At 32.8% G+C, this 27,986-nt stretch overlaps 2 protein-coding genes across 5 annotated transcripts in view; one reads left to right on the forward strand and one right to left on the reverse strand.

The window, feature by feature from the left end:
- Positions 1-801: 801 nt before the first annotated feature.
- On the reverse strand, positions 802-3,918 carry LOC116775374 (vacuolar protein sorting-associated protein 28 homolog). The gene is made up of 7 exons (XM_032668273.2): positions 3,718-3,918; positions 3,587-3,647; positions 3,154-3,349; positions 2,825-2,926; positions 1,914-2,048; positions 1,336-1,486; positions 802-959 (listed from the first exon to the last, which is right to left on the reverse strand). Exons 1-6 carry the CDS (start codon positions 3,722-3,724, stop codon positions 1,355-1,357), a joined length of 633 nt encoding a protein of 210 aa, XP_032524164.1. The 5' UTR covers positions 3,725-3,918; the 3' UTR covers positions 802-959; positions 1,336-1,354.
- A 433-nt stretch (positions 3,919-4,351) lies between these two features.
- The window catches only part of LOC116775372 (protein 4.1 homolog), a 38,333-nt gene continuing 14,698 nt past the window's right edge, over positions 4,352-27,986 (forward strand). For all 4 annotated transcript variants that reach the window (XM_032668264.2, XM_032668266.2, XM_032668269.2 and 1 more), the window contains exons 1-5: positions 4,352-4,649; positions 26,684-26,840; positions 27,026-27,173; positions 27,408-27,524; positions 27,728-27,905. In XM_032668264.2, coding sequence (XP_032524155.2) covers positions 26,706-26,840; positions 27,026-27,173; positions 27,408-27,524; positions 27,728-27,905 — 578 coding nt within the window. In that variant the 5' untranslated portion in view covers positions 4,352-4,649; positions 26,684-26,705. The remainder of the gene's footprint in view (positions 4,650-26,683; positions 26,841-27,025; positions 27,174-27,407; positions 27,525-27,727; positions 27,906-27,986) is intronic.

Raw genomic sequence — 27,986 nt, forward strand, 5'->3', positions numbered from 1 at the left:
CGAATTTATAGTATACTTTTTAATTTTTATACGTCACGTCAATATCGGAGAGCTGTCAAATTTTTAAGTGTTCCTGCCATGTTACCTAGACGCATCAACTACGGGTAGTAGATAAATATATTATGATAATGAAAATATTAAACAAATTGTTAGAAGACTAATTTTAAATATTTTTTTTAAGCTAAATTTTCTAAGACAGTATATATATAGTATGTTTATTTTTCTTACGGAATCATTTCATTAGTGATCAAAAATGGTCGCAATTGCATCATTCGTTTCGTTTATACTTGATTAATGATTTTGATTTTTGAGTACACGAGCGTCTTGGGTGCGAGTATATTATTTCTGCTTCTGCGTCTCAGGACCCGCTTACCCATTTGTAGCTTATTTATATATTTCGTGTCCAACACAAATTTATTCATAATAACGCTGTTTTACTCCTACACAGGTATTTATATAATAAAGTTTATCTTTTTTTTCGATTAAATAGTGCTTAACTGATATTCCACCCATTGGAAGGTGATAATGAAGTCGTAGGTGTTGAACGCACTATCTCAATATAAGCCTATTCACCCTTTTTTTTGAAGACATCCAAATTGTTACTTGAAGGAAACAGAGACAGGAGAACTGTTCCAATCTCTTGCTGTGAGCATGAGGCAGGAGGAATATCGCTTCGTCCGGATGCGAGGAACATCTACAACGAGAGCACGGAGGTCCAGGATGCATCGGGTTGTATTGAATAAATATATTGAGTCAAATGAAAAGAAAAATGAGAGAGGTATCAAATAAAACGCTGCAATATAATATGTTAATGATTTATAAAAAAAACAGCTTTTTTATTTAGCCATCTCAGTAATAACATCTGAATATTCTAGTATAATTAAACAATATATTATAATATGCATACAATGGATATATAGACTTGAATATAACTTCATACAGATCACTTGAGCTTGCATCTGAAAATAAAAACATATAGGATAATTATGTTCCTAACATTAAAGGAACGTTGAGCTAAAAGTTACATTAAAATTGGTCAAGCAAACTGGAACATGTACATCGATTTAACATTCCACGCTTCCTAATCAAATTTTTTGCTTTAAATAATAAGTACGTTATGTTTATTTGTCACACACATATCCTGCATGTTACGTCTTAGGGATCCTGATAGATAGTATATAGAATTGTAAAAAAGGTTTTCTTTGAAAACAAAACTTACTTTATTTTTTAAGTTATTTTAGGTAAGCAAGGACAAATAATATGTCTAATAAACTTGATCCAATTTTCTGTCAAGTCCAATACGAGCATATAAAGTTAATAACAAATAAGCCGAACCTAAAACAGTCTCATTTAATCAATCCTTGTGGAGTAGTTTGTTGAATGCTCCATATGAAGTTTCCAGGTCAAACAGCAGCTGTCGCACTTGGGACTCTGATAGTTCATCTGAAGCCGACATCTCCGACAGCTTGTCCAGCCATTCTTGGACCTGGAGATGAAATATTTATATAATAATCCTGAAAAAGGTTCTATAGGTGTAACTCTTTTTTTTTGGTTCATGGACTGAACTACCTGACATAGAAATTATTATCATTGATTACTCATGAGTTTGTATTTGATGATAAAATAATAAAAAAAATATACATATAATGATAACAAAATGTCCTTAAAATGATAAATGCCTAATAAATTATAATAACCTGTTATGTGCATAGAAATGTATTGTTGCATCACTTATGGGAACATTTGTGACATTACCGATTTGATATCAATTAAATGTTTGTATCATAACACCGTTACAAATTAGAAGACATTTGGCATTCAAGACATGACCAGAGATTAAAAATCAAAACATTTCCATTAATAAATTCCTGAGTGAACAATATGCTTTAAAAATATATTGTGAGCTGGTTCACCTTGAGCTTCCCCTCGAAGTCATCAGGCAGCATGGTGAGACGTTCCATGGTGTCCCGGAGGTCACGTAACTCTGGCTGGATCATGTCCATGGCGCGGAATTCCAGGCGCAACTTATCCATCAACGTTATGAACAGCTGATGAGGAAGAATAAAGAAGATTACAGATGCCTGATATCTATAGCTATAGTTTCAGCATCATTTGTTGTATTCTCTCACTCACTTATAACAAATAACTGTTTGGTAACTATTAACTGTGTAAGCCTAACAAGTTATTTAAAAATTCGCAAAACATTGACTATATCCTTGTGATAGTAATATAATGGTCTATGAGAACAACAAGTGAATGACTTTTAGAAAGACAATATAAAATCTATTTCAACATATAACTTTCAATACTGAATTTGATTGGAAATGTGTACAGTAATGCATATACATATATAAATTTATAGGAAAATACACACAAGGACTTTTATTATAATAAAATATTATGCCAATATATTTAATAAAATACCAAAAATCAAAATATTCATTTTTGAATATAATGAAATTAAAAATATTTATTAATTAGGGAAAAATTTGTATGCAAATTAGATAGATATTTAAATGAAACTAGTATTATTCGGATAAACTACGCATGATTTATTTTTGTAAAGAACTACAAACTCCCGACGTTTGGGTTACTTTGCAGCAACCGTGATCACGGGCAGACGAAATGTGAGCCCGTGACCATGGTTGCTGCAAAGTAACCCAAACGTCGGGAGTTTGTAGTTTAAAATATGCAATAAAAAACGCATAATACAACCGAAAATCATAGTTTTATTCATGAATACTTGCAAAAGTCTTAGATATGACTGTCATAAGCAAGTATACAATTGGGAGTTTGTTGTTGTGTTACCAGTGTTTGTACTCACCGATACAATTTCAGCGATATATTTGTTAGTGTTCCCTTTGTCATCTTTAATCAGGTTTGGTTTGTTCTCCCTTATCCTCTCTAATGCTGCCGGACAATCTAACTGGAATATATGTGCATTTATAAAAATTTGTATTTTGACTACAATAGGCTCTTGAGTAAGAATTTGTATGAAGCTGATATGGCGGAAGAGACAGATATAAGATTTACGAGTTCAGTAGAAGTAAAGTACTATGTATTAACATAGTATTATTTTAATGTGTACTTATGAATTTTGTACATATTAAAAAACATGATGCGTCATTACTGATTCAATTGAATAGAACTTACCCTGAATTTTGTAACAAATGCCTCAATATTTGGGAACTCTTCTCCGGTAACTTGCTTGAAGGCTACTCTGTATTGTACTAGTAACCGACTGCAGGCAGCAGTGTACTCCTGTGCACGCACACAGTCCCGCATGTAAGCTTTTTCTAAATGTTGAAGGGTGCTGACCACAGCATAGAGTTCGGCCATATTGTCATGCCTGAAAAGATTTTAGTAACACATATATAATATCATATCAAATTAAAGCATACAGATTACAGCAGTTTTGTATCTTTTAAGCTCGTTGTAAAGAATGACTACATTACAGCAGTGTTATGATATTCAGATGATGCTATTATGCTAGTAGTTTTTAATAGTACAAATATTTAATATTAAATACGAAATTGGCAGAAATATTATTACAATAAAATCCATATATTTAATCATTGGTGCTAACTTTTCTCTCTCCCTGGCATTTCTGTACAGCTTCACCTCCTCGTATAACTCTGGTCTCGTATCTGAAGAGAGTTAAACACTTAATAAATTACAATATTTCATTGTTTAATCTATTAAATGATACTTTCTTACCTTGCATTGTATACCGTAAGTATGAGCAAGTCAACGTTTGTTTAACAATTAAGTTTACGGTAAGGAATATAAATTACGTTACAATAAAAGTTCAATAGGTTTATGAAATAAATACACTTCAGTGTTCACTCGACACTCGCATTTTACTTTAATTGTTGTGAGTTACGACGATTGACGAATTTTACATATAAAATACAGATTAAAAATTCTCCTTTAAAATGACATTTAACTCCCTCTCTTTGATTATGGATACAAAGACCATAGATAGCAGAGAAGTAAAAATTACAGAGACCATTTAAATTTAAACTTTATTATAACAAACAACTCTAAATTTACAAGTATTGTTAAAGGTGTGATAGTAATTCGGAAATTCAATATATATTTGCAACGTTAATTATTTCTACATAACATATCTAATAGCTCAATAAGGTTTCAAGTGACGTACAAAAGTCAGAAAGTGCAGAAGTAATGATTTCCAATAACAATTATCTTGCAATAGTAGTGCCATCTTTGGTTTGGGTGTAGTTTTGTCGGTTGACTTGTCTCTCATTGGCATGTTTGAATGATGACGTAATCTTTCAATATGGCGGATGACGCGAGTATACCCTTCTGCCCGCTCCCCTCTAAACTGTAGTTTCTTCGGTTGGGCAACGTAATCGCCGCTCGTCTCGAATGATTTCACTTTGCGATGAATGAAAATAATAATTGCTGTATTCAGTTGATATAAAACGTACACATAAACTAATCTTGGGATTGTCAAGTGTTTGTGCTTGTGAGTTTTAAAGGTGGATTCGTGGTGATAGTGATAGTACCAGTTCCTCCTTTATACGTGAACCACATCTTATGTTTACGCGCTGAAACACGACACAGTGAAAACTTGGTACACTCTGGTTTTATCAATCGCCCCTTAATGGGATCTTGTTGATCTACAGGTAAGATATATGTTATGATTTAATTTATCTCAATATTGTTAATACGTAAAATTGTAAGGCTGCGAATAAAATTAAACAAAATACAGGTTTTGAAGTTGCGATAATTTTCCATAATTGTTATTTATTTTATTCTTATTGGAATGCCCGTAAATCGCGGTGAACGGGCGTTGCTTGGGCGCGGTAGGTTGGCCCACTTTGGTGTAACTGCGGAGTTACTGGGTTACAAGCAGCCTAAACCGTGTTTGATATTTCAAAGTTCGATGATGATTTTTATACGAGGGAATTACAAGAAATAACCGTGGTGAAATTTAAACATAATTGGTAAAACTTATTTATGACACAGGAATTAATATTCATGCATCTTGCATTGTCTGCAAAAGATTTTTTTGACAAACTTTATGTAGGTAACTTTATATTATAATTACAAAAATTACGAAATACAAATGTTAAATGTAAATTATACTCCTATATTCATTAACAATTTTTATAAATTCAATATTGCTTAAATATTTAGAAAATAATGGCACTTAGCATATCATTACTTAATTATACCAGAATATGTTTATTGTATAATTAATGTTAAAAATTTGTTGAAGACATATGTACAAAGTTTTAAAGATCATTAAAAGTATAAATTTCTGATCAATTTATATCATTAAATTAAATTAAATTGGTTGTAAATTAAGATGAACCCATTAAATGCTACCTACAATATTAACTTTTGTTATATATAAATATATATTATTTTGTTTTTAACGCTGACAATACAATCAATGGCCATTCCGTCCGCCATAAGGTCATTCCGGCTAATTCTTTAACAAGAGGACCTTGCAGCCTCAACCTTTTATTAAACACGAATTGGCATGACATCACCCCAACCTTGTGTCCTGGTGATGTCACCGCTGTGATGATGACCGATATCTAATAATTAATGCGTTTAAATGATTATGTTTTATAGTTTTATGTTTTTTTAACGAAACAAGTCGGCACTTGGTATTAGCGTGTGAAACATGATTCTGATGAATAAGGAAATATTCTATTAAGATCTAAAATAATGGTAGTCAAGTCTTCGGTCTGGTAATAACCTTAGTTTTTTTTAAGAAAATTTAGATAAAATTTCAAGTTTTCAGTATTTTGTAACACTAACCATATCATAAAATCTGACCATGAATATGTTGTAATCGGCACACTCATTTTAAAGAGCCAATATTTAAATATTCTATGAGACATTGGGTGTATTTAGTTGAAATAATTATAAACGCATTGTAAATCTGAAAAATATTAGTTTTAATTATTCTATGAGAGTTTTGGAATGTGATCCATAGATTAGTGTATTTTTTATATATTTTCAAAATTCATATAATTGATTGCCATTATAATGACAGATGTTCACAGTAGTTCCTAATGGTACATACATAGTATGTTAGTTTTATAAATTTCTGTCCTCGTATACAAGATAATAGTTCATACTGTGATGCTTTAAAATTTTTGGTGTAAAATAATTTTAATGCAATTTATATTTTTCTACAATATATTTTATATTTGTTTGTTACAAAAAAGAAAATATTTTCGTTTGCGGCAGTCGAAAATTTGTGACATAAGTATGCTGTGGCTATTTTAATTGTTTATCAACTTGCATTTTTTGTTACAACCATTAATGATATGGCTTATCAGTTGTTATCTAGTGCAAGGTATTACTAGCACACATACAACTGACTCACTAACACAATATATTAGAGGTAAAAAAATGTGCCTCTCGTAATGTATTACGCTATTGTATTTTATTTAACAAGATTCCTTCATCTTGTCTGCAGATGAGCTTGGATGCTCTAAGTAAACATAATCTCATCTGAAACGTAAAAATAAAATAAAAAACATATAGTATATTGAAAATTATTACCTAACTTTAATGTATACTCATGAAAATCTCAGACGTCAACTACAGATATTTAAAAACTTGGCTTTCAGTAAGCACGAAATGATTATATTGTTACTTCGTATAACTTTTGTTGTACATTAATGTTAAATAGCACTGCAACACTTGAGCGCCAGAACCGGGTGATTAAGCAAGCCGTAGGAAACGGCGTTTCTATAAAAATAATATTAAAGTAGGATCGCGGCTAACGAACCCTGGCGTATATTTCGTACCGTATTGTGTAGTGTAGTGCGTACTCTCTGAATGACGTCATCTCATTTACACTTAAAAAGTATTATAACTCGGCGCTATAAACGAAACATTACACAGCTTTTCACGTGAACTCAGTCGGTTATATATATTCAGCGTCGTTATGTGATATACGTAACATTTTCTTTTGGTGTGGAAGCGCGTACCAAGTGAATTGCTGTAGTTTAATTTAGTTTAAGTTTTATAGTAATGATGTAAGGCATGTGTCTGTGAAACATTTTTTAATATCGTGAGTAATGTATCGATAAAAAAATTGTTAAGAGGAAATAGCATCAATGTATTTGCCATCTAATAAATCTTGTGTCATTCAAGTCTTTTCGTCTTTCCTCACAGCACACTCGAGCTGTACGAAGTGTGGTCTGGGCTGAATTGTGTCTTAACATTCAGCTGATGTAACATTATTAGAGGGCCTCTGTAATGAGGGCCTGCATGTCGTTGATCGTAATGACGTCATAATTATAATGACGTCACCATAATGGCGCCTCTGGCCGTAATGATCCTAGTACTAGTGTCGCATCAAAGACCAGTGGAATGAATTGGGAATTTTGAATAGTGTAAAGTAATTAAATTATTTACTGAATTGAAAGTTGATGTTGAATTATTAACATCAACCAAATTTTTTTTAGCATGTTTTTCAATTTGTGGGATAACATACATACGGATAAAATAGACGCATTAATGTTAATTTGACTACACACAGTCTATTAATAAAAAAATTAAATTATGTTTTATAAACTCATTTTAAATATTAAAAAAAATATGTACTGTTTTTTTTTTGTTAGAAACACAAGTCATGGAAATCGAACCGGCTAAAAATTAGAAACATCGTGAAAAGATAAAACCTGCATAAAAATGTGTATGAAGCGTTATAAAATATAAGCAAGACTGATAGTGAAATAACAATATAAAGGGGTATAATTAAGTTAGTATTTTTACCACAATATCTTTAAGCTGTCTTGTGAAAAATTATGGACAATATGTTGCTAATATTTAATTTACTATCGTATAAGCTATGTAAAATAATCTACTGTTATGTATTCTGTATGTATGTCATTCGATGACTGGAATCTATATTATGGAATTATTAATTTCCATATATATGGGCGCAGTGAATTGTGTACTTACATAGTATACTTACTCCGAGTCTGCATAGTCGCACTACGTACGTAGCGTTAATAGTTCTCATTCATAAATCATAGCATGTTATAGTATTAACGTAGACTATTGAATCAGAAACTTCGTGTGGCGTGTAACGACGAAACTTGGATTCTGATATTTTTAAAACACATTGACGTTTTATTTTTCTAAATCAATCTAAAAACAATAAAACCTTTCGGCTGTCTTTTTCATTAAAATTCACAAATTGTTAATGAATATAAAGATCTTTAAAATGTTTTTTTAACGAGGATTTCATTAAATATTAAAAAAAATTAAAATTGTAATAACTTAATTTTAAATCATAACTGTGTTATAATCAATAAATTTAATCGCTAAATACATTCATCACTTCAATCGATTTCAATGAATTGAAGATGATAAAAACATGAGCTGTGAATGTCGTCATTTTCCTAAAATAGTTTCAAACCAGTACATCTAGAATGTAAATCTGGTTCTCCAGGATACCGTCAGCACTCAGCGGTCAGTCGACTTCTCGGCTCATTCAGTACCATAGCCATATAAGAGGATGTCTCTCAGACGCCAAGACATAATCCATTGAATCAATTACCCGCAGGAAGTGTCCGTGGGGGGTCCTAAACTTATTACCATCCCTTACTAAGAAACATTATTACAGTTTTTAATATTTTATTCATCAGAATCATCTCAATGTTCGTTATTTAGTGTATTATTTAATTTAAAATTACAGTTTTATTTATATAATCTCGATTTTGATGACAATTTAGCACACGTAATCAGGAAATCGCGAGGAAAGTGCACATGTGAACTGTGTATGAGATACAAGATGCAGCTTTATTATAGGGGCACTTGAATTATCATAACTCGTTGTGCAATACCTTGTTATCTTATAAAAAGCTAAATAATGTCTATTAAGGAAGAAGTTTATTAAATGCTATTTATTTTCTTTACCCTTAACAGAATTTGCATATTCGTCTCTGGACTCGGGCTTATTTAAATACTTATATAATTAATTTATACTTAATTTCTATTAAATTTAAATACATTTAACCTCGAGTAATTAAAATTATTAAAGTTTTTTTCAGATATATATAGAATTTAATATTACCGTAAAAACAAACACAACATTTGTGTGATATATGTTACGTGATATTTGAATTACGTTTATGTATCACAATGTCTCCAGAATTGAGGACAGGATGAGGCCCAGATGTCCTAAAGCTAATTTAGCAAGTTACACAATTCCGTACACAGCATACACCGCCCACACAGCCAGTTAGAGATGGCCGCGTGGGCCTAACACCGCCCTTGTTCATATTAACATTATTTTACATGTATATAACAATGTCACATTCCTCGAATGTCCCAGGAAAATAGCGTTATATTATGTAACGTGTATTATATACAATTTAATATATATAATGTATGTGATTTGTTTGAAGGAAACAAATCCTGCATAAAATGACCTAGAACTAAAAATAAGCGCTATATGTTTTCCTGTTTCAATATAGTCGCATTTATTATTATAACACAATATATAACAATATATAATTAACGTAGATTTATTTATGAAAACAATGATGTTTTTGGTGTAAAACAAAGGAATCTTCAGTGTGGTCAGAAATGTTAATATCATTAATTATTCGATGTGTTTCGCTTGAAAGTTGTCAAAAACAATGTTGCTAGTTCATTTTTATTCACAATAACCAGCTATACGCCTACCACGAGTTTGTAACGTAACGTTACAAACAAATCGTTTCCGTTCTTATTCACTAACCTACCTTTATAATAGGTAGTGATATTTTACTAATGTGAAACTGTCAACTCTCCGTGTGTAGTGTGACGGTGTAAACTTGTGGTAAGTACACTGAAATGGTCGCGGTCATTGTGTAAAAATAACATGTGAGACAATACTCCAGTCGTAATCGCGTACATGTCAAGGAGGCTGATCAAATGAATTCTGACTCATCGGTTACATCTGGTGGAGTATATCATGATATACCACATGGGGCTATTGATATTTATCCAAAACTAATGCCTCCGTAGACTATGCTGAGCCTCCACGACTATATATGTATACATGTTCATTACAACATATGAACGTGTCAGTCGAGTGTGAATACCTTTAAGGCTCGGACGGTTAAGGTCATCTCCGCTTCTGATTTTGACGACATACTGAGAGGGTCAGGTCGTTGACCCTGTGCTTATAATCGATCAATTAATGTAAGCAATATCAACTATACAGTTGTCTAGTAGTTGGACTTGAAGTTTTATACTTTTAATCCGAATCTAAAAACTTGCCAGCTCTATGTATGTTATTAGCTTAATATATTTAAACAATGCCAATTTAAAGTTTTGTCATATTATTTCTCTGTTTGTCCGCCATTTTATCTGCTGGCAACCTAATTGCATTGCAAAACGATTTTCGTTACAGGCTCGACCGGTTTTCGCCTGTTTTTTTTCTTGGTGATGTCACCACCATAAACCGACCATTACAAACTGGTGGTCTTTTTGTCAGTTCACCTTTATATGGAGATGCTTTTAACTTATTCGGCTTATAGATGGTTTTGAATGAAGGTGTAACCGTCAAATTTTTCTGTTCACGTGGATGTATATACCCTAATACCGTTACGTTGGGAGAGCAGTTATGTATATATTAAGGCTGTAAACTGTAGGTTTTAATCTGTTACCCTGTTCGTATTTACCCATCGTATGTACTCTAATTCCTTTAGATTAATATACGTCTTTGTCGTCTTTATCGTATCCATTTATTATAATCCAAGGAAAAGTTAATAAAGACACGATATTAACCATAAAAATACGTGTAATATTTTACATTAAGAGGATTGAATAATACCGTTGTTCGCTTGGATTTAATATAACTTAACAATTCGTGATGCGGACTGTTAGGTGATTGTTCGTTTTCATCTCCTCGTGTCATGACATGCGTGGATAATGTTCCTAAAAACATCAAATGAAAATACTCAACAATTTAATTGTATGAAAAGACTGGTTCAGTATAGGTATAGATATAATTACATTTGCGTACGATGACCGAGGACCCCTAAACCATATACCTCCTTTCCCTTCCCACATTCCTACAGCATCAAGACCACTACCATCAAATCATCAAATGCACGTTCGAAAAATACCATCAAGTAGGACTGTTCGGTTCAAGTATATCGTTCAATAGTGTAATTGGAGTCGTATTTTAAGAAACCAACGTCATCTCCGTACACCAATTTAACCCTATGTAGGAATCCGTCCAGCTCGAGTCTGGTATGCCAGTTGGAATGCCATCTGGTTGTTTAATGGTGGCCCAAACCGTAAACTGTTAAAAATACCACTAACTACTCTCGCCTGTTCTTATATATAAACGTTCTGCGTTACACGCAATTATGCTATTTACATTGTACGAATGTTGAGTTAATATTTAAATTTAAAATTATGGTGTTGCAGTTGCCTTATGCTATATTTCGGAGGTTCCAGCATCGTCTCTGCTCGTGTCGATCATTTTTTAATTCTATATTAACTAACTCCAAGTTCATTCGGTGATAATTATTCATTGACTATTGTATTTTAATGTGTGTATGACAATATTGATTACACTCGGTAATGAATTTAATTTTGATTAAAAAATAAATAAATGAAAAGTGAAAATTTAATTGAATACCATCTTAAAGTAAAACATAATACTTATATTTACTTTGGAATGTGAGTTACTTGAACGATGTTAGAGCCTTGTCACAGTTAAATTCAAAATAATTGCATACACTTGTCTTAAGCGACCTTGCTTTAAACTGTTTTCTACGTCTTTTTGTTCACAACCAGCGATAAACTCTTATGATTATTTTGTATGGCAACGTGCTCTATCTCTGAGTCAGTTTTCATTCCACACTAAGTAACTTTTATTTAAACAACCAAACTCTTCGCAAAACAATATTAGTAACTTTTTCATATTATTCACGCATTTGTTGACATTTTTTTTTTACGATGGACTGATAACTTCCCTGAAAGCGATTATATTTGGAATTGATATGATAAAAAAGGGTTCTGCTGAAATACACTTGACAAATGTTCGTGTAAATATTAAGTGATTCATATAGACTCGCAGTGGTCACTGATCTTCGTTTGTTTCACTAGTTCTTAATAGCTTTCTTTATATTAAATATTTTATTACACGGACGTGTCTTATTAACAGCTAAAAGTCATTCCTACCAAGTGTGTTCGGTAATGTCACTCTCACAAATTTTTCACTATTGTCATAATAATATATATATATGTGTATATATATTGGATTCTATTGATATAGTTCATACAATACGTACAAAGAAACATTCACATCATCAGTGACAGCGGGTGAGGTTGCAGGATAGAACTAGTGTTTAAAAATATATAACTATGTTTAATTGGTACTTTAAAATGTTTTTTTTTGTCCTGTTTGTCTCATTTATTTGTTACAGTTTCTGACTGATTTATAGTCGTGATTTTGTTATGATACAAGCTGTGATCTCGCCTTTGTTTGCGTGGATATATCTATATATATTTCCATCGATGAAAAAAGAAACTCAAACAGAAATAGCTTGGTTAATCTTTATTACATCCGTTATCCGCCAGTGAAAGTTCCGTGAAAATCGGTCCAGCGGTTACAGATAAGCCGGAACAAATAGATATACAAAAATAGTAAAAAAAAGTGTTTGTTTGTTTATGTATATATACGTTCATATGCATCCAGCAGAAATATTTCACTTAATATTACCAACGGACACTATCATTTTATTTATTCATATAGATAAATATTACATTGTTATAAATTTTGATAAAAGCTTACCTACTAACGACGACGTACTCAATATAAATATATATATATATATATATATATATATATATATATATATATATCAAATTATATCATATACTTAGTTTACATTTACAATAGTATGTAGAAATATATTAATTGAGTGATTATGTATTAATTATTTACATGAAATGCATTTTTTAATATTTTGATATAAATAATCTCCGTGTCAGACAGACGCCTGTTTGTTTTAAGTGTTGTATGAATCAGGTCTTATCATTTTCTAAATAATGGTTACATTGAACTTGGTCTGTTATCACATCGACCTTTGCTATTGTTATCAGCTGTTTTTTTAATACAATTTTCTCTTTTGGTGTAGGTAGTGATATATATAACAATATATTTGTAGAAGTTTAAAAAGATATAATATTTGTAGTATAGTTTGTCTTTTAATCTAAGCAGAAATTACAAAATAAATACCGTAATACGAAAATTTGGTTAAATAATTCACTGTATTTGCTAGGATTAAAATGATATTGGATACATATCTGCTTTAATCTGCTGAGATTGAAAATAAATAAAGGTCACTTTGTATATGATCTGTCTACATGTTCTAACAAGGCTTTTTGCATGGGAATGTTTTGGCAACTAACTGTATACACGAAAGAAATAATCAAATTCAGACTAAAACGTCTTATGTAAATATACATAAAAAATATACGCTCGGTACGAGTCGGTTATACCGCTTTTTCTTAATTTATATATCGCTTTAAATATATCATTAAATTACATACCTAGCTTAATATTACTTCTAAAACAAATTTTGAAATGTTATTCCAGTCATATATACTATTAAAATATCTTTAAATATATTATTAACATATCTATGGAATATTTATATTTATAAAATAAATTTTCCTCTATCATTATGTTCTACAGAACATCTCTATACATAAATAAAATCTAGTAGAGGAAGTTTATGCAACAGCAATTTAATTAGAGAGCTCCTCAATCGGTACTCAAAACTATTCAGTTGAAGAAAATACTCGCAAATAATTACGTCTAGATCTTAACGATATATTGATTTTATAGATACGTAAGTTTTTTTCAAACTTTTAAATCTGAAATTTAAATTTCCATTCGATCCCAAATGTATCTGTTTTATTCAGCAAGGGATCGATGCGAATGGTTTTGTCCGAATGCTTTGTTTGCAAATACGCCGTGGATTGCTCACTTGGCATGTTAAATTTTGAAGTATCTCGTTGGTGGTTCCTACTTGAATACTAGCTCCTATACATAAATACTTAAAGTCTATAATAGCGTAAATATCCTGCTATCCCGATGTAGCTGTATTTATTTACAGCTCTCCTGGCTACGAATGACGTGAAGGGAAAGAGTAGAAAAAAAATTGTTCCCCGACCAAAGCTACTTCATAAGAACAACTTTTTACTATCTTTTTTGCGATGATTTATAAGTATTTTGTTAAAATTTCATTTTCATGACCTTTTTCTCAGATAAATGGACAAGATCTATAAAACACTTAATTGCACTAGTAATGTCTGTTCGTTTTAATATTTCATGTTTAACGACTCGGTCTATCGCATAGAAGTGACGCCAAAACGGAATAAAACCTACGATGTCTTGCATACAGTAAATAGAAATATATGCTGAGAAATAAAAAAGAGTAACAAAGAGAGAATACTTTATAGTGTTCTTCTCAAGGAACCATTACATTTGATAGTCATGTTATTATTGAAGTGCATTAGAAATATTCCGCTGTATTGGACCTAGTATGACGTCACACACCTACCCATGCATTGTCATTCAAGTTGAACTACTAATATTATATAATATTTATTAAATTAAATGCTATGTATCCTTAAATATTTTGGACCATTGCAGTGAATCGCAATTGAATATATCAAAAACAATTCCGATCGATATATGGCTGGTGCTCGCATCTTCACAGTTTCCGCCTAGCTGGGGTAGCATCCCCGATAGCTGGAAATGGGATTAAGTGCATCCGTTGGAATACATGCTCTATATATAGTACAGCGAGGCTCCAGAATCGACTGCCAACGAATTACACTACAGTTCTATCTAGGATTGTAATAAATGTCACAATGGAGTAGAGTTATTTAGCGTTGTTCATGTTGTTCTGCTGACAATGCTGTTTTACTATACTTCATTATTTACGTACTGAAATATATCTTTTGTCTGTGACTCTCATGACGTACTGTTCGTGAATTATGATAATCATTGTTTAACAGCGGGGAGTCATTAGATATATAAAGAGTTATGTGTGTCTCTGGAGCTGTCTCGTAGCGTGACTGGCGCACGTTAAACGGTTCCGTGTAATTATGGTTTTTGTTTAGTTTTGATGGAATCGACGGGAAATACCTGTGGGAAATCACGGGCTTGGTTATAGTGGCGATCGATTATTTCTAGGATTCCGTATAGAAACATAAGTAGCGATACAATTCCTACATAAGTAGATATATAAAGATAATATATTTTTTTTTGTCAAAATATAATCCATGAAAATGATCTCATGGCTCTCCAAATAAATAAAGTAAGCTCTCTATAATAAAACAATGTATTATTTTCTCCATAACATCGGGAGTTTTTTTAATTCAATAGAAAGAAATTTAATTCTCTTAGCAGCTGACGTTGCTGTTATATTTTATTTTAAAATTCTGTATTTGATCATTTTCAACATATATATAAGTACATAAAGATTCAAGTCACTCTCGAATAAGTCTCACTTGTTCCGTTCGTAGTTCCTGACCCATTTATTTTGTTTGTTCAATAAATAAAGTAATGCGTGTCTTCGCGTCCCCACCCATTACAAACAGAACGAGGGAGATGTATATTACGATAATATCTTTTAGAATCATCTCTGTAGTGAATAGTTTGTGTTGATTATCTAAATATTAGTCAAGATCCAAAGTAGTATTCGGTAGTGACGGAGACGGTTCATGCATAACTGAATCCCGTAGGCGATCATCATCGATGTGATGCAAACTAAGATTGACGTGTAAATTGATGTAAAACACAATAACTGGACGTACGGCGTCCAATGGACAGCTCCGGCGGAGTTTATGGGATAAGCTAATTGGATCTAGGAGTGAGCTGCGATGTGCTTTGATGATACACTCTGTTTGAGATAATCTAATATTATGTATCTCTGTGATATACGTATAAAGCTAGTTGTTGTTATGTATAAGGAGTGTTTATAGTGATTGAAGATTTACAGTCCGTTTTTCCAGTTACATATGAGTCGTTGCTTATCATAAATGATTAACTTTTTCATTACGTATATCCTAAAACCACGTTTTTTATTTAAAATTAAAAAGTAAGAACATTTTTTTTATTATTATTGTTTCCATAATAGTTCTCTGTTCTGCTACGCATTATATCCGGTTGTTCGTATTCAGAGACAAAAGCCATAGCGGAAATGACTTGTGGTGTGTCTCCTGCGAGGCTCCACTGCGGTCCCCCTCGTTAGATCTCACATGCGAGGATGGTGTCTGCTGGAGCACGCTTTGTTATATGATGGTCTTTTGACATTCATCATGTTGTTGACAGTCAGACGTTTAATGTGACGAGTGTTCGTATTCAGGAGCGTGTGTTATATTACGAAGTACGCTAAATTATATTTGACTGTGGAAATTAAAAACTACGACTCCTTTAAAGGGAAAGTTGTAATAGTGTAAACTGTAAATAGTTGCTAAACAATAACGTGTTAATCAAACACAGTATCTCGAACTCAAGGTCTGTTGTGACTTGTAGCGTGACATGATAAGGTGTCAATGAACCCGGCTAAATCATTCCTACGTGTTGGATAGCGTCCAACCGCTACCTGTTAATTGAAAACATGCACACAGAACAGCCAGCTATGTAATATTTGCCAGTAGGTCGATGGCATAATTTACTTATGTTTAAGTACTCTTGTAATTTTCATCACATACATCCAGATTCAATATAATGCAAACTTAAATTCGTTGAGATGCATTGGATGACAAAAATATTTTTCATCTCTCGAGACTTTATTTGTATCTCAAAATTGAAATCTGCAGCGATGTCAAGGCCGCCAGTTTGTCGTGTTCTTTGTTGTTGCAATGAGAATGTTTTGAGAGACGCTTCCCCTGCTTCTCGTGTGTACAAAGAAATGTTTTGTAATGTCAGCTGGATTTAATTATGAAATAAATTTGTGTTTTGCTTAGTATATTTATAATGTTAGTGAAAAATTTAGTTCTTATACATAAAAAATATATGAATAATGGAAATGCCTCAATGAATTTAAAATATATTAAAAAAGAGAAACTAGTCCTAATATATATGTATATGAAATTTTTATTTCTTCTCGTGATATAACTGACATCGAAGTAGAAAGCTTTTTAGTTATGTTCAGCTTATTAAGCCTTAACGGACGATAGCAAAATATACTTTGGACGAAACTTTTCTTCACAGCGATCACATACAAGTTCATTGATACGTGTTCCCATGACAATGGGTGTCTCGATCCCTCATTGTGTTCTGATCGGATGAATGGTCTCATCATTCCATATTATTTGTTCATCGTTAATGTTATGCGTGGGTGTGATTTCTTGAGTTTTAATTTAATCTGATAAGTACGCTGTATGTAATCATATAATATTATCCACGTGTTATAGTCTTATAGCTTTACCCGTTGGACCTTTTTGAGTTATAACATCAGTCTATTTAGCGAAATAAACTCTTGCGTTATGACATTATCATAGAGGTTCGTTATATGTCAACAAAGCTATCACGAGCGTCGGGTTTCGTGTACTACATGTCATTATATTCCGTCATTAATTACTGTGATCTCTGAAGCTTGAACTGTTCCAATTGCATGTATTGTTTTCATTGCAATTAATTATGTCGTTTTTTCCATTTATAATATTGGAATGATTTAAAATTATATTAGGTTAAATCAACTCAAAGTTTCAAACTCTATATTATAACAGATATCTTAAAAGTAATCTGTAATCGTGGTATATTATTTCACACTACGTATTGCTCAATATCGATATAAATTCGCCGTTGCACGACATATTTGTCTGTCAGTCCATCCTGTATCCTTTCGTTGATCATTCAATTAGTTTAAAGACGTTGTATTCAGGCTCAAAAAGGAGAGACATAAAAAAATATTTTTGTAATTCGTTTATATATTTATGTAAAAAAGATTTTCCCAAACTCGTACAAGAAGATTAATAAAATTTTCTTATTGTTTATTGAATAAAAATTGAATTCTATTCGTCATAGAAATTTGAATGGATTTGTGAGATGGTACGAATGCGAGGTATTGATTTTGCATCTTTTTGTTTTTGCTTGTAAATTTGTTCTTTGTTTTTTTTGAAGTATACCTACATTTATATAATATTATACTAATAGTACATATATTGACAACGACGATAAATTGTACTAAATGCTGTAATTTATTGTTATCACATAAGTGACAATGTTTTGTCTTTGTTGATAATAAAGTTCTTTAAACCATAAACCACCAACCTTTCTTTACTTCTTTACTCATTTACTCAATTTCTTATCAACTGCCAATGGCCATGTCATGTGCGATTGATTCCCATTAAACATGCTTGTCGAGAGTTCATCGACCCTTCCTTCCGTCTCAACGGTCGTCTATGGTGATGGCCTCTTTTTTTGTACAATTTTACCTTTTTAAGGGGTCACGTTATGAAGCCAGTGGTCCGTGAGCACGCGTTAATTTGTCGACTTTAAATTAACAATGTGGCTTATATATAATTATTAATAATATGATGTACAGCGGAGTTACAAACTGACTGACTAAATGTTTATTTTATTATAATCTATGTGTTTGACTCGGACTTTGATTTAATATAAGAATATATGTTTGTAGTTTTGTTTTAACCCTGTCCGTGTGTTCGTACTGTATACGTGTTTATAGACTCTGTTTGTAAAACGAATGTTTTGTTAAATGTAACGCAAAGTAGACACGCTATGGGTGATTATAATTCATAACTTTTTTATTTATTTTTTTAAGTTTCACACACAAAGAAGTTTTTCAAAGGGTTAAACTGCATTTTAAATGTATTTGGTTCATGTGTGTATAGTTTATTGTATATCAACAAACTTCTAGAATATCGTCTGTTTGTTAGTCACGGATTGTTTTGTAAAGAATGGTTTTCAATATTGTTTTTTATTTTCATCATTTATAATATAAATTATGTAGGTACATTTCCATGGAACGAGTATCGCGTGTTGACATGCAAATATTTCGGGGCGAGGTTCGCCTGAAACTGTATAATGTGAAACGCTTCATATTCATTGGTTACGTCATAATATTAAAAAAAAATATTTAGAAAAAAGTCGTGGTGGCCTGGAGGTTAAAGGCCCGCCACCACGGACCAGCACAGGCCACTGACGGACGGTGTAAGAAAACATCGTGAGGAAACCTGGTCTTATAAATTCAAATTATAAGATTGAAATCGCTAACCCGTCTTGAGCAAGCGTGGTGATTAATGCTCTAACCTTCTCCATGCGAGAAGAGGCCTTTGCTCAGCAGTGGGCTCCGATAGGCTGATGTTGATGATGATGATGATTTAGAAAATTTAATAAGGACGTTCTCAAAATTCGTTAACATTTTATTATTTAAAAACGTAGTTGTACAAAATATGTGTAATGTATCTTTTTGAGTTTCGGAATAACCAGGCGACCAGTTATGAGAGGAGGCTCTTGGAGAGCTGCTCACTGAACTGTCGGTACTCCAGGCTCCAGGGACCTGAATATATAATGCGTTCGTCTAGCTCTGGCTGTATTAACATCTACACACAGATGACCCTCCGGATATAATACATGTATACACATTGTATATCTTTATATATATAACTACTGCAGGTATATGTCACTGAACTCCTGAGAAGCTGGACCTTTCAATAACTTTTTTTGTATGCACTTGGGTGACGCCCCAGATGACTTAATTTCACAAATCCGCCCGTCAGATGGCGCTACAGTCGATGTGTAGGTTATTCAGAGGGAAATGCTACAGTTGCTTTAACACGCTTCACACTTTTCTCTTTGAGAACAAATTTGATGTCAAAGCGGACGGAGCCGCAGGGAATAACTAGTATGTATATATATATAATTCGTAAATAAACAGTCCGTTTTCTATTTCTCTTCAGTTAACATTTTATGTAAGCAATTCATATAATTATATGTAAATACATAAAATGACTCGGAGTGAGAGAATTCTGTAAACTAAATTATATAAATCTGCGCTCGTAAATAAGATGAAAATATTGAACACACGCTTTCAGTGGATAGTACTGTTGATTTAAGATTTTCAATTTAGATATGTTATTTATTACATGTTTCTCCGAAATTTGCTTGAGAATCTGATACTACATCAGTATAAAGTAATAATTTATATATATATATATATATATATATATATATATATAAATTAAAACAACAGTTAAACTAGTAGAGGGTAGATAGGAAGATTTTGTTTTATAAGAGTATTGGTAGGAATAAATTGCGATTAGATTAAAAATATTAAGATATGTATGTTTTTTACATTTAAAAACTTAAAAAATATAAACTTTCGAATCTATAAACAATTACATACTATTTATAAATTTTAATGTAAATTTAATTTCTTTAACACTATAACGAAATAGCATTACTATTCCATTACAATTAAAAACTTGTGCCATTTATGTGATTTATCAAAGCTTTTAAGTCGTCTAGGAGGAAAGAAACAAACAACTGTGATTCACCTTATATAGTCTGAACATAACGACCGTCTGTCTGTAGACGTAAAATTCACATTTTATATCTTAATGTTCTAGACTCTTATTGGGGAGAAAAATTACATTAATCTACATCGTGATGACGGGGAGTTATTTGCCCCTTTCTATGTCCTTTAAAGCTGTTACACTCTCCAGTGCTTGTAACACACTTGATAAAGTTTTTCACTAATTAATAAATAACATTAGGATTTGTAAATAGTGTGAATAGAGATACGTATTGCGTAAAACTTTATAAAAAAATTATCACTTGTAAATTTATAAACTACGGTATATTGACTGGGAATTTAACGGAGATTCGGTTGTAACGTAAACATTGATATACTAACAGCTATTACGTCCGCAGTTACGTTGACTAAAAATAAAACGGTTCTGATGTATACATAGACTGATATCATTCACCTGACTCCAAATACTCTATATGTAACAGAAATATGTAAGAAACCTCTCATACATAGACAGGTATATACCATAATAATTCCGTGAGGCTATTGTAATGAAAAAACCTAATATCTATAGTGAAGGTTGCTGGCTATTATCTAACATCTAGGATTAAAAAAAAAAACCCTCGTCCGTGACGTCACCGCAGTCTCAAGACACAGTCGGCGCATTCTGCGTGCATCCAGTGCAGTGCGTTGGAAAATTAAGAAAACGTTTTGCGATAGATGACAAGTAACAAGACTAACCGACAGACACTCTCATCTCGTCTGCCCGTGATGACGGTCGCTACAAATTAATCGAATCGGAAAAATGTATAATAATATAATAAAACAACGTAGTCGTATCCGTATAACATAGTTTAATTTTAAGTATGTACTTACGAAATTTAATACTGTCTTTGTATTTTGACTTTGTGATTATTAAATTGTATTATAATGTTGATATGTTTGTTCATAATCCCGTTATATTTCGTGTGCGATAGTGCAGCATGTGATGTCATTCCTAATTGTACATTGAGTCACAGAAGTTTGTTATATGTCTGAGTACAGCGCGGCTGGCGACACCATGACAGCGAGAGGTTGCGGCCAGCGGGGTTGGCTCTGTCTATTTATAGAATATAGACTCACGATACTATCTGTCCAGTGTTGATTTACTGCTATATTGTTAGTTTACGATATCATTAACACTGTTTAAGAAATATTTATGTTTCTATATAATTAATTGTTTTCTATCGGCTCTGCTGTTTTTATTATTATTTAATTAAATATATTCTATATGTTCATTTATCTATTTATTTATTCGTACGTCATCGGATAATATCTTCAATATTCTTTCCATAACTTTAATGTTTGATCTTTGAAAACGAGAGACGTATTTATTAAATTGATAAGACAGTCATTATTCTATGAAATATCATTTGATCATATATATTTGTGTATGAGGCATGTACTTAGAGTGATTTCTTCAAGGAATTTAATCAGCAAACTGATTTCCCGACACTGTCTCAATATGTCTAAAACTTTAACAAACTTAAACTGTGAAGATGAATCTGCGACCTTTGTAACATGGTGTTACAGTTAAATGAAACTAGTATTATTCGGATATACTACGCGGATTTTATTATTTAAAAACTACATAATCCCGACGTTTCGGTTACTTTGCAGCAACCGTGATCACGGGCAGACGAGATGTGAATGTCTGTCAGTCGGTCCTGTTATTTGGACTAATAATGGATGGATTATGTAGTTTTTAAAATAATAAAATCCGCGTAGTAAACCCGAATAATACTAGTTTCATTTAAATGAATACTCGCGAAAATCTTAGATCTCATTATGGTGTTACAGTTGCTGTGCCTATTGAACTATCGTGTGTGTACTCAATTCGTTTTAATTAAACATTATAAAAATGTTTCACCTCGTATACTCCGGATACGATAGGTTAGATCCAGATGGTTTAGATGAATTTATCTATATTTTCTAGTTTGAAGTTTAATTCAGGTTTTATTCAATATTCTTTAAATTTTAAACTTAATTTAAATATATTTAAATTATCATTTCTTCCAATCATCGGCTTTAGCTTAAAAAAAGAATTAGGCAACCTTCATATCCACCCACGCATTTATTTTTTTTCTATATCAATAAAAACCTACAAGCTGTAACATTTACAGCGAGCATAATACCCGAGTGGCCTTTTACAGCATGATGCAGATGTCGGATGATGTCAGAGACCTTTTGTTCTTGGTCAGGGTCGCTTTTGGAACTGAACGAGCCTATAAGGTCGCTGATCACAGCACCTGCTATCAGAATTATTTTCAAGGTGTATCATATCTGATCGTATTGTCTTTTGTGACTTAAGCCTTTAAACCTATCCACATGTAACACCTAGACTAAAATACTTTGTTGGTTTTTACAAAAATACTTATTGTATGCTATATACAACACTTAATTGCGAACTTTAATATGAATAAGTTCACTAGTTTTGGTGGAACATACGTATAATACAAACATACATTATTGAAATACACCAGTAACGTCTCCATCTCGAGGGCGTGTTTTTGTTGATAATGTTATTTTTAATAAGATTCGGTTTTATTTGAATATATGTATATATTTTTTATATTACCTACTTAAATATTTTCTACGACGCGTCATCTGGCCGTTTTCCAGAATTACCTGCTGTTTATTCATTAAAAATGTAAGTGTATCAATTAACTACCTTTTGTATTTAATAATATATTAAGGCATATGTCCATCCAATATTTTTCTCCTAGGTATTCAAGTTTAATACATATATGCAAAAAAATCATTCAGTCAGAAAGTCGGAGTACTTTACTCAACACCATCAATATACAAAAAGTGTTACATTAGACCTCTCGAATGAGATCACTATTAGTATTGAAATGTGTCTTAGATCACGATCTATAATAAGATACCAATTAATGTATGTTATGATATAAAACTATTAACATGCAGGAAGTTGATTTCCAATAACCTCAATATATGTTTGCGTTCACGGAAATTACGTCACCCGAGAAAATATAAACGGGATACGTTGATAACAAAACAATATACACACAAAAAGGTTGCTATTGGTGATTATATATGCGAGTATAGTATGTGAACCGAGTCTCCGAGTTCACTGAATGTAATCCTATATAAGTGTGTAAAGTATTTAGGAGCGTTGTATTTGTTTAAACAAAAGACGAGTGGAGATTACTACGGACAACGTTAAATCACAACCCCTGGAGTAATTCGGATATGAACGATGGAATTGTCATGTCAATAAGAAAATGCTCGAATGATGTTTATTCGAATATATTTTAAAGATACATCGAGATGTAATCAGCCATCGTTTACATCAAAATCATATATATAAATGATTTTGAACCAAAATGTAGGTCCCATTGAAATGTTGCAGCTCGCGTTCAAACAATTAACAACCTCGACCCCAATTAGACCACTAATGAAGCTGCGACTATCAGAGAGATGAACTGACATTCCACAAATTAGCTTCCCGGATTACTTGAAAACTATGATGCTTACACGGATTGTGATTTTACTGCGCTTTATACAAAAAAATCCTCAATTCATCTATAAAAGTTATTTTCTTGTTCATTATTTATATGTTAAAGGTCTATAAAACAAAGAAACGGTTACTGCAAAATAACCGTAACGTCGGGAGCATGCAGTTTAAAATAATAAAAAAAATAACTTATTAATCCGAAAATATTAGTTTTATCTAGATCCATACAGTGACTAGTTAAAAAAGATAAATACAAGACTCCAGTCACTTAACTGTTAGAAATAATTCCATATAAAATATATTTTAACACAAAAAAAATATATAAATGAAAAACACAAAGAATGCATTCTCTGTAACTGGCGAGTCACTGGTGTAGTTTTTATGTTGAATTAATAGGCGATAGTTACGGTTCGCCATTGTTACTAACCTTATTGAATCGTGACAACATCGTCGCTTAAATTATATTACAAAGTCACAACTTACAGCAGCAATAGAAAGATATATTTTATATATCACACTCAACGAATGATCTATGTATATGGTGAGATTTATTTGCTAGTTTGTACTTGTTAATTCAGTGTGTATCTTATATTACGTGATCTTACGAATCGTTTGAAAAATACTCAATGTAGAGTATTAACTATATAATAGTATGTGTGTATGCACAGACAAGTCCTGTTACACACAACGTGAGAGTAAATTGTAGAAATATATATCGCAGGTTTGTTGTGTTAACGAGGAAAAAATATAACATCACACCTTCATAAATCTTTTTGTTGCGTTTTCGTTTCTTTACTAGTTTGGGTGTAAGTATTAATATTGTAATCCCTACTAATATAAATGAGACGGTAGGTTCGTTTTATATCTACTTAACCGATCTTTCTCAACTATATTTATAGTTCAACAGTTGCAGATCCTTAATAATGGACTACACTCGCGAGCGGCGCCCGGGTCGGGAGCTAGTATACATAAATATAATTAATATATGTACAGATTATATGATATTAATAGAGTACGTGACAGTATGCGAGGCGGTCTGTGTGTCCATTGTCTCGTTACATCACACACGCTGTTCCTTGAATAATAATAAACTAGTGTAAGCTGTTACAATATTATAGCTCATTATTAATAATTGTGTTTGTTAGTAATCTAACAGCGAAACTCAGTTAGCTGAGAGCTGGATGAGGGAGCAACCTCCAGAAACGGGGTTTATACATTTGTCACAACACTAGAACTGAAAATCTGTTATTGGGGAACCTCAAATCAAATGCTATATCGATATGGGAAGATGCCGACAATATAGACCGTGTGAAAACATGACAGTGACATGTTACACAAAAAGTAGGTAACGGATTTGTAACAAATATTATACTGAGACCTCTTCGATATCACAATAAGACATGCTCTATAATATACCCCGAAACGACGTGTAGTTCCCGCGGGGTTCCAGGAATATGAACACGTGACACGGACTATTGTATCAACACACAACGTATATTTTCCTCTCCAATCGAAAGAAGTCGCAGACCAAAACTACTTTATATATGTTGAGATCTAAGATTTTCGCGAGCATTCATTTAAATGAAACTAATATTTTAGGATTACCACGCGTCTGCAATGAGACGTTCACATCTCGTCTGCCCGCGATCACGGCTGCTGCAAAGTAACCTTAACGCCGCGCCGGTTGTATGTAGTTTAAAACATAATAAAAAAACGCATAGTAATCCCATAATATTAAAAGCATTTAAAATATGTCGTAATTAATGTAAGTCCATCATAAACCTCAGGGTAGACGTGCATTAAGGATAAAGATCGGGTTTCGTTATTAGTATAAAAGTTCGTCTGTTTGTAGCCTTATTCCTTCCTTGAGACCAGTTCCCGTTACGTTTGATTATTTCAATAAATGCACGTGAAGGACTATCAACGTGTGGCATGTTGATATCCTGTGTTACTCTATAGTATAAAACATATTTAGGGAACACACATTTAATTTGAACCGAACCTTAAAGTTCCCGAACGCACCCAAAGTGACGTTAAAGGGATAACATCTGGTTTGCTCACTTTTACGCGGGAAAGTATTTTGTCGACGCGACTTGTGTCTTTGTAAATTGAATTTAACTTATTTAAGGTGTTTTAATTTAAGATAAGAATGAGTTTGTTCTACTTAAAAGTACTGGCTTTATAAGACAACTTTATTTTTTGAATAATTTTGTTAGAAATATATATATATATATATATATACTAATTTAATTTATTATATATATATATATATATATAATAAATTAAACACTTACTTTTTACCTTCATACTGATGTTGTTTAAGGTTTATGTTTCGATTCGATCCACTCCACACAAAACAATAAGTGTATATATATAGATATGTAATAAATATTTGAAATGATTTTCCACCTCGTAAAATGTGTTTCAGAATGAGTTGAATTCACTGAACAAGTATATATTAAGAGTATTTTTTTGTGTTGTTGAAAATCATTATGAAAGAATACATAAAACGAAAATAATATCAGTGTCTCATAAAATACTAAAGTTGTATTTAATAATTAGCTTCTATTGAACCAAGAGGATTTTGCGCCTAGAATCCCATGTTATAATGATGGAGTTATATAAATATTTGGCTAATTCCCAGGAGCTGACGGGTTCGCGGCAAGATGCCGGAGGGAGTGGCCAAGGAGGCCAAGGATGAGAAGCCCAAGGCCAAGGAGTCGCCCAAGAGGAGGAGTGGAAACCTCGCCAGGATCAAAGTGGAACTACTCGACGGTTCCACTATGGACCTCGAGGCTGATGTAAGGAACAACAGTATTAATACGATCAATATAGTTACAGTATATACATATTGTTCTATTTGGTCTATAACACTTACGTCTTGTTTAAGGTTTTGTCAATAATATTAGTCACAAAACAAATTGATATAAATTCTTCTGTTTTGGGGCCCGACCCATAAGTGCTCACAATAAAATTACGATTTCAGAGGAAGATCCGTGGGCACGACCTCCTCAGCAAGGTGTGTGACAGTCTGAACCTGGTCGAGAAGGACTACTTTGGATTGCTGTATGAGGACCGCGGGGACCCACGGGTGTGGATAGACCTCGACAAGAGAGTCTCCAAGATGCTGAAACGTTAGTATAAGATGGACCTGCATTCATGTTGATGGACGATAAAATGTTACAAGCCCAGGCACATGCTGAGGTTAAACCGACGCCAAGAGGTTTACAGGAAATAAATATATTGACCGTGGTGTCGATACGATCATCGGATTTAGAGAAACTCGATAGGGACTTGGACGGCTTCAGAGTTAGGACGGTATGTGACAGCTTAAGGAAATAATGCAAACAAATATTATACGATTACAGATGAGCCGTGGGAGGTGAGGTTCGCTGTTAAGTTCTATCCTCCTGAGCCGACCCAGCTGCAGGAGGAACTCACGAGGTACCAGCTGGTGTTGGCCATCAGGCGGGACCTGCTGGAAGGTAACACTATCACCTTTACACATATACCTAAGTCATGTTCCAAAGCACCTTCATCCCTTATAAACCTATGAAAGATTTTGGCACGTTTGTATTTTTTGTTCCGTATAGGCCGCTAAAGTTCACTCTGAAATGAATATCTTATAGTTTTATATGTACCGCCTACAGCATAGCTGGTATTAATTTAATATTAATGATGGTACTAGGTCGTCTTCCATGTTCTACGGTGACCCACGCCCTGCTGGCTAGCTATCTGCTGCAGTCCGAGCTGGGCGACTACGACCAGCCAGCGCCAGGGCTCTGCAAACAGCTCAAACTGGTTCCGCCTGCAGCTTGCACGCCGGAGCTGGAGGAGAAAGTGCTCGAGCTGTACAAGACGCACAGGTATAGAGGAAATAACAGAAGCACCCTAGGGAATATGGAGTGAATAACGTAAGCTGTGGAAGATTTGCGGACCGATTAACG

The sequence above is a fragment of the Danaus plexippus genome, chromosome 25, assembly GCF_018135715.1.
Source record: "Danaus plexippus chromosome 25, MEX_DaPlex, whole genome shotgun sequence".
NCBI classification, from domain to species: domain Eukaryota; kingdom Metazoa; phylum Arthropoda; class Insecta; order Lepidoptera; family Nymphalidae; genus Danaus; species Danaus plexippus.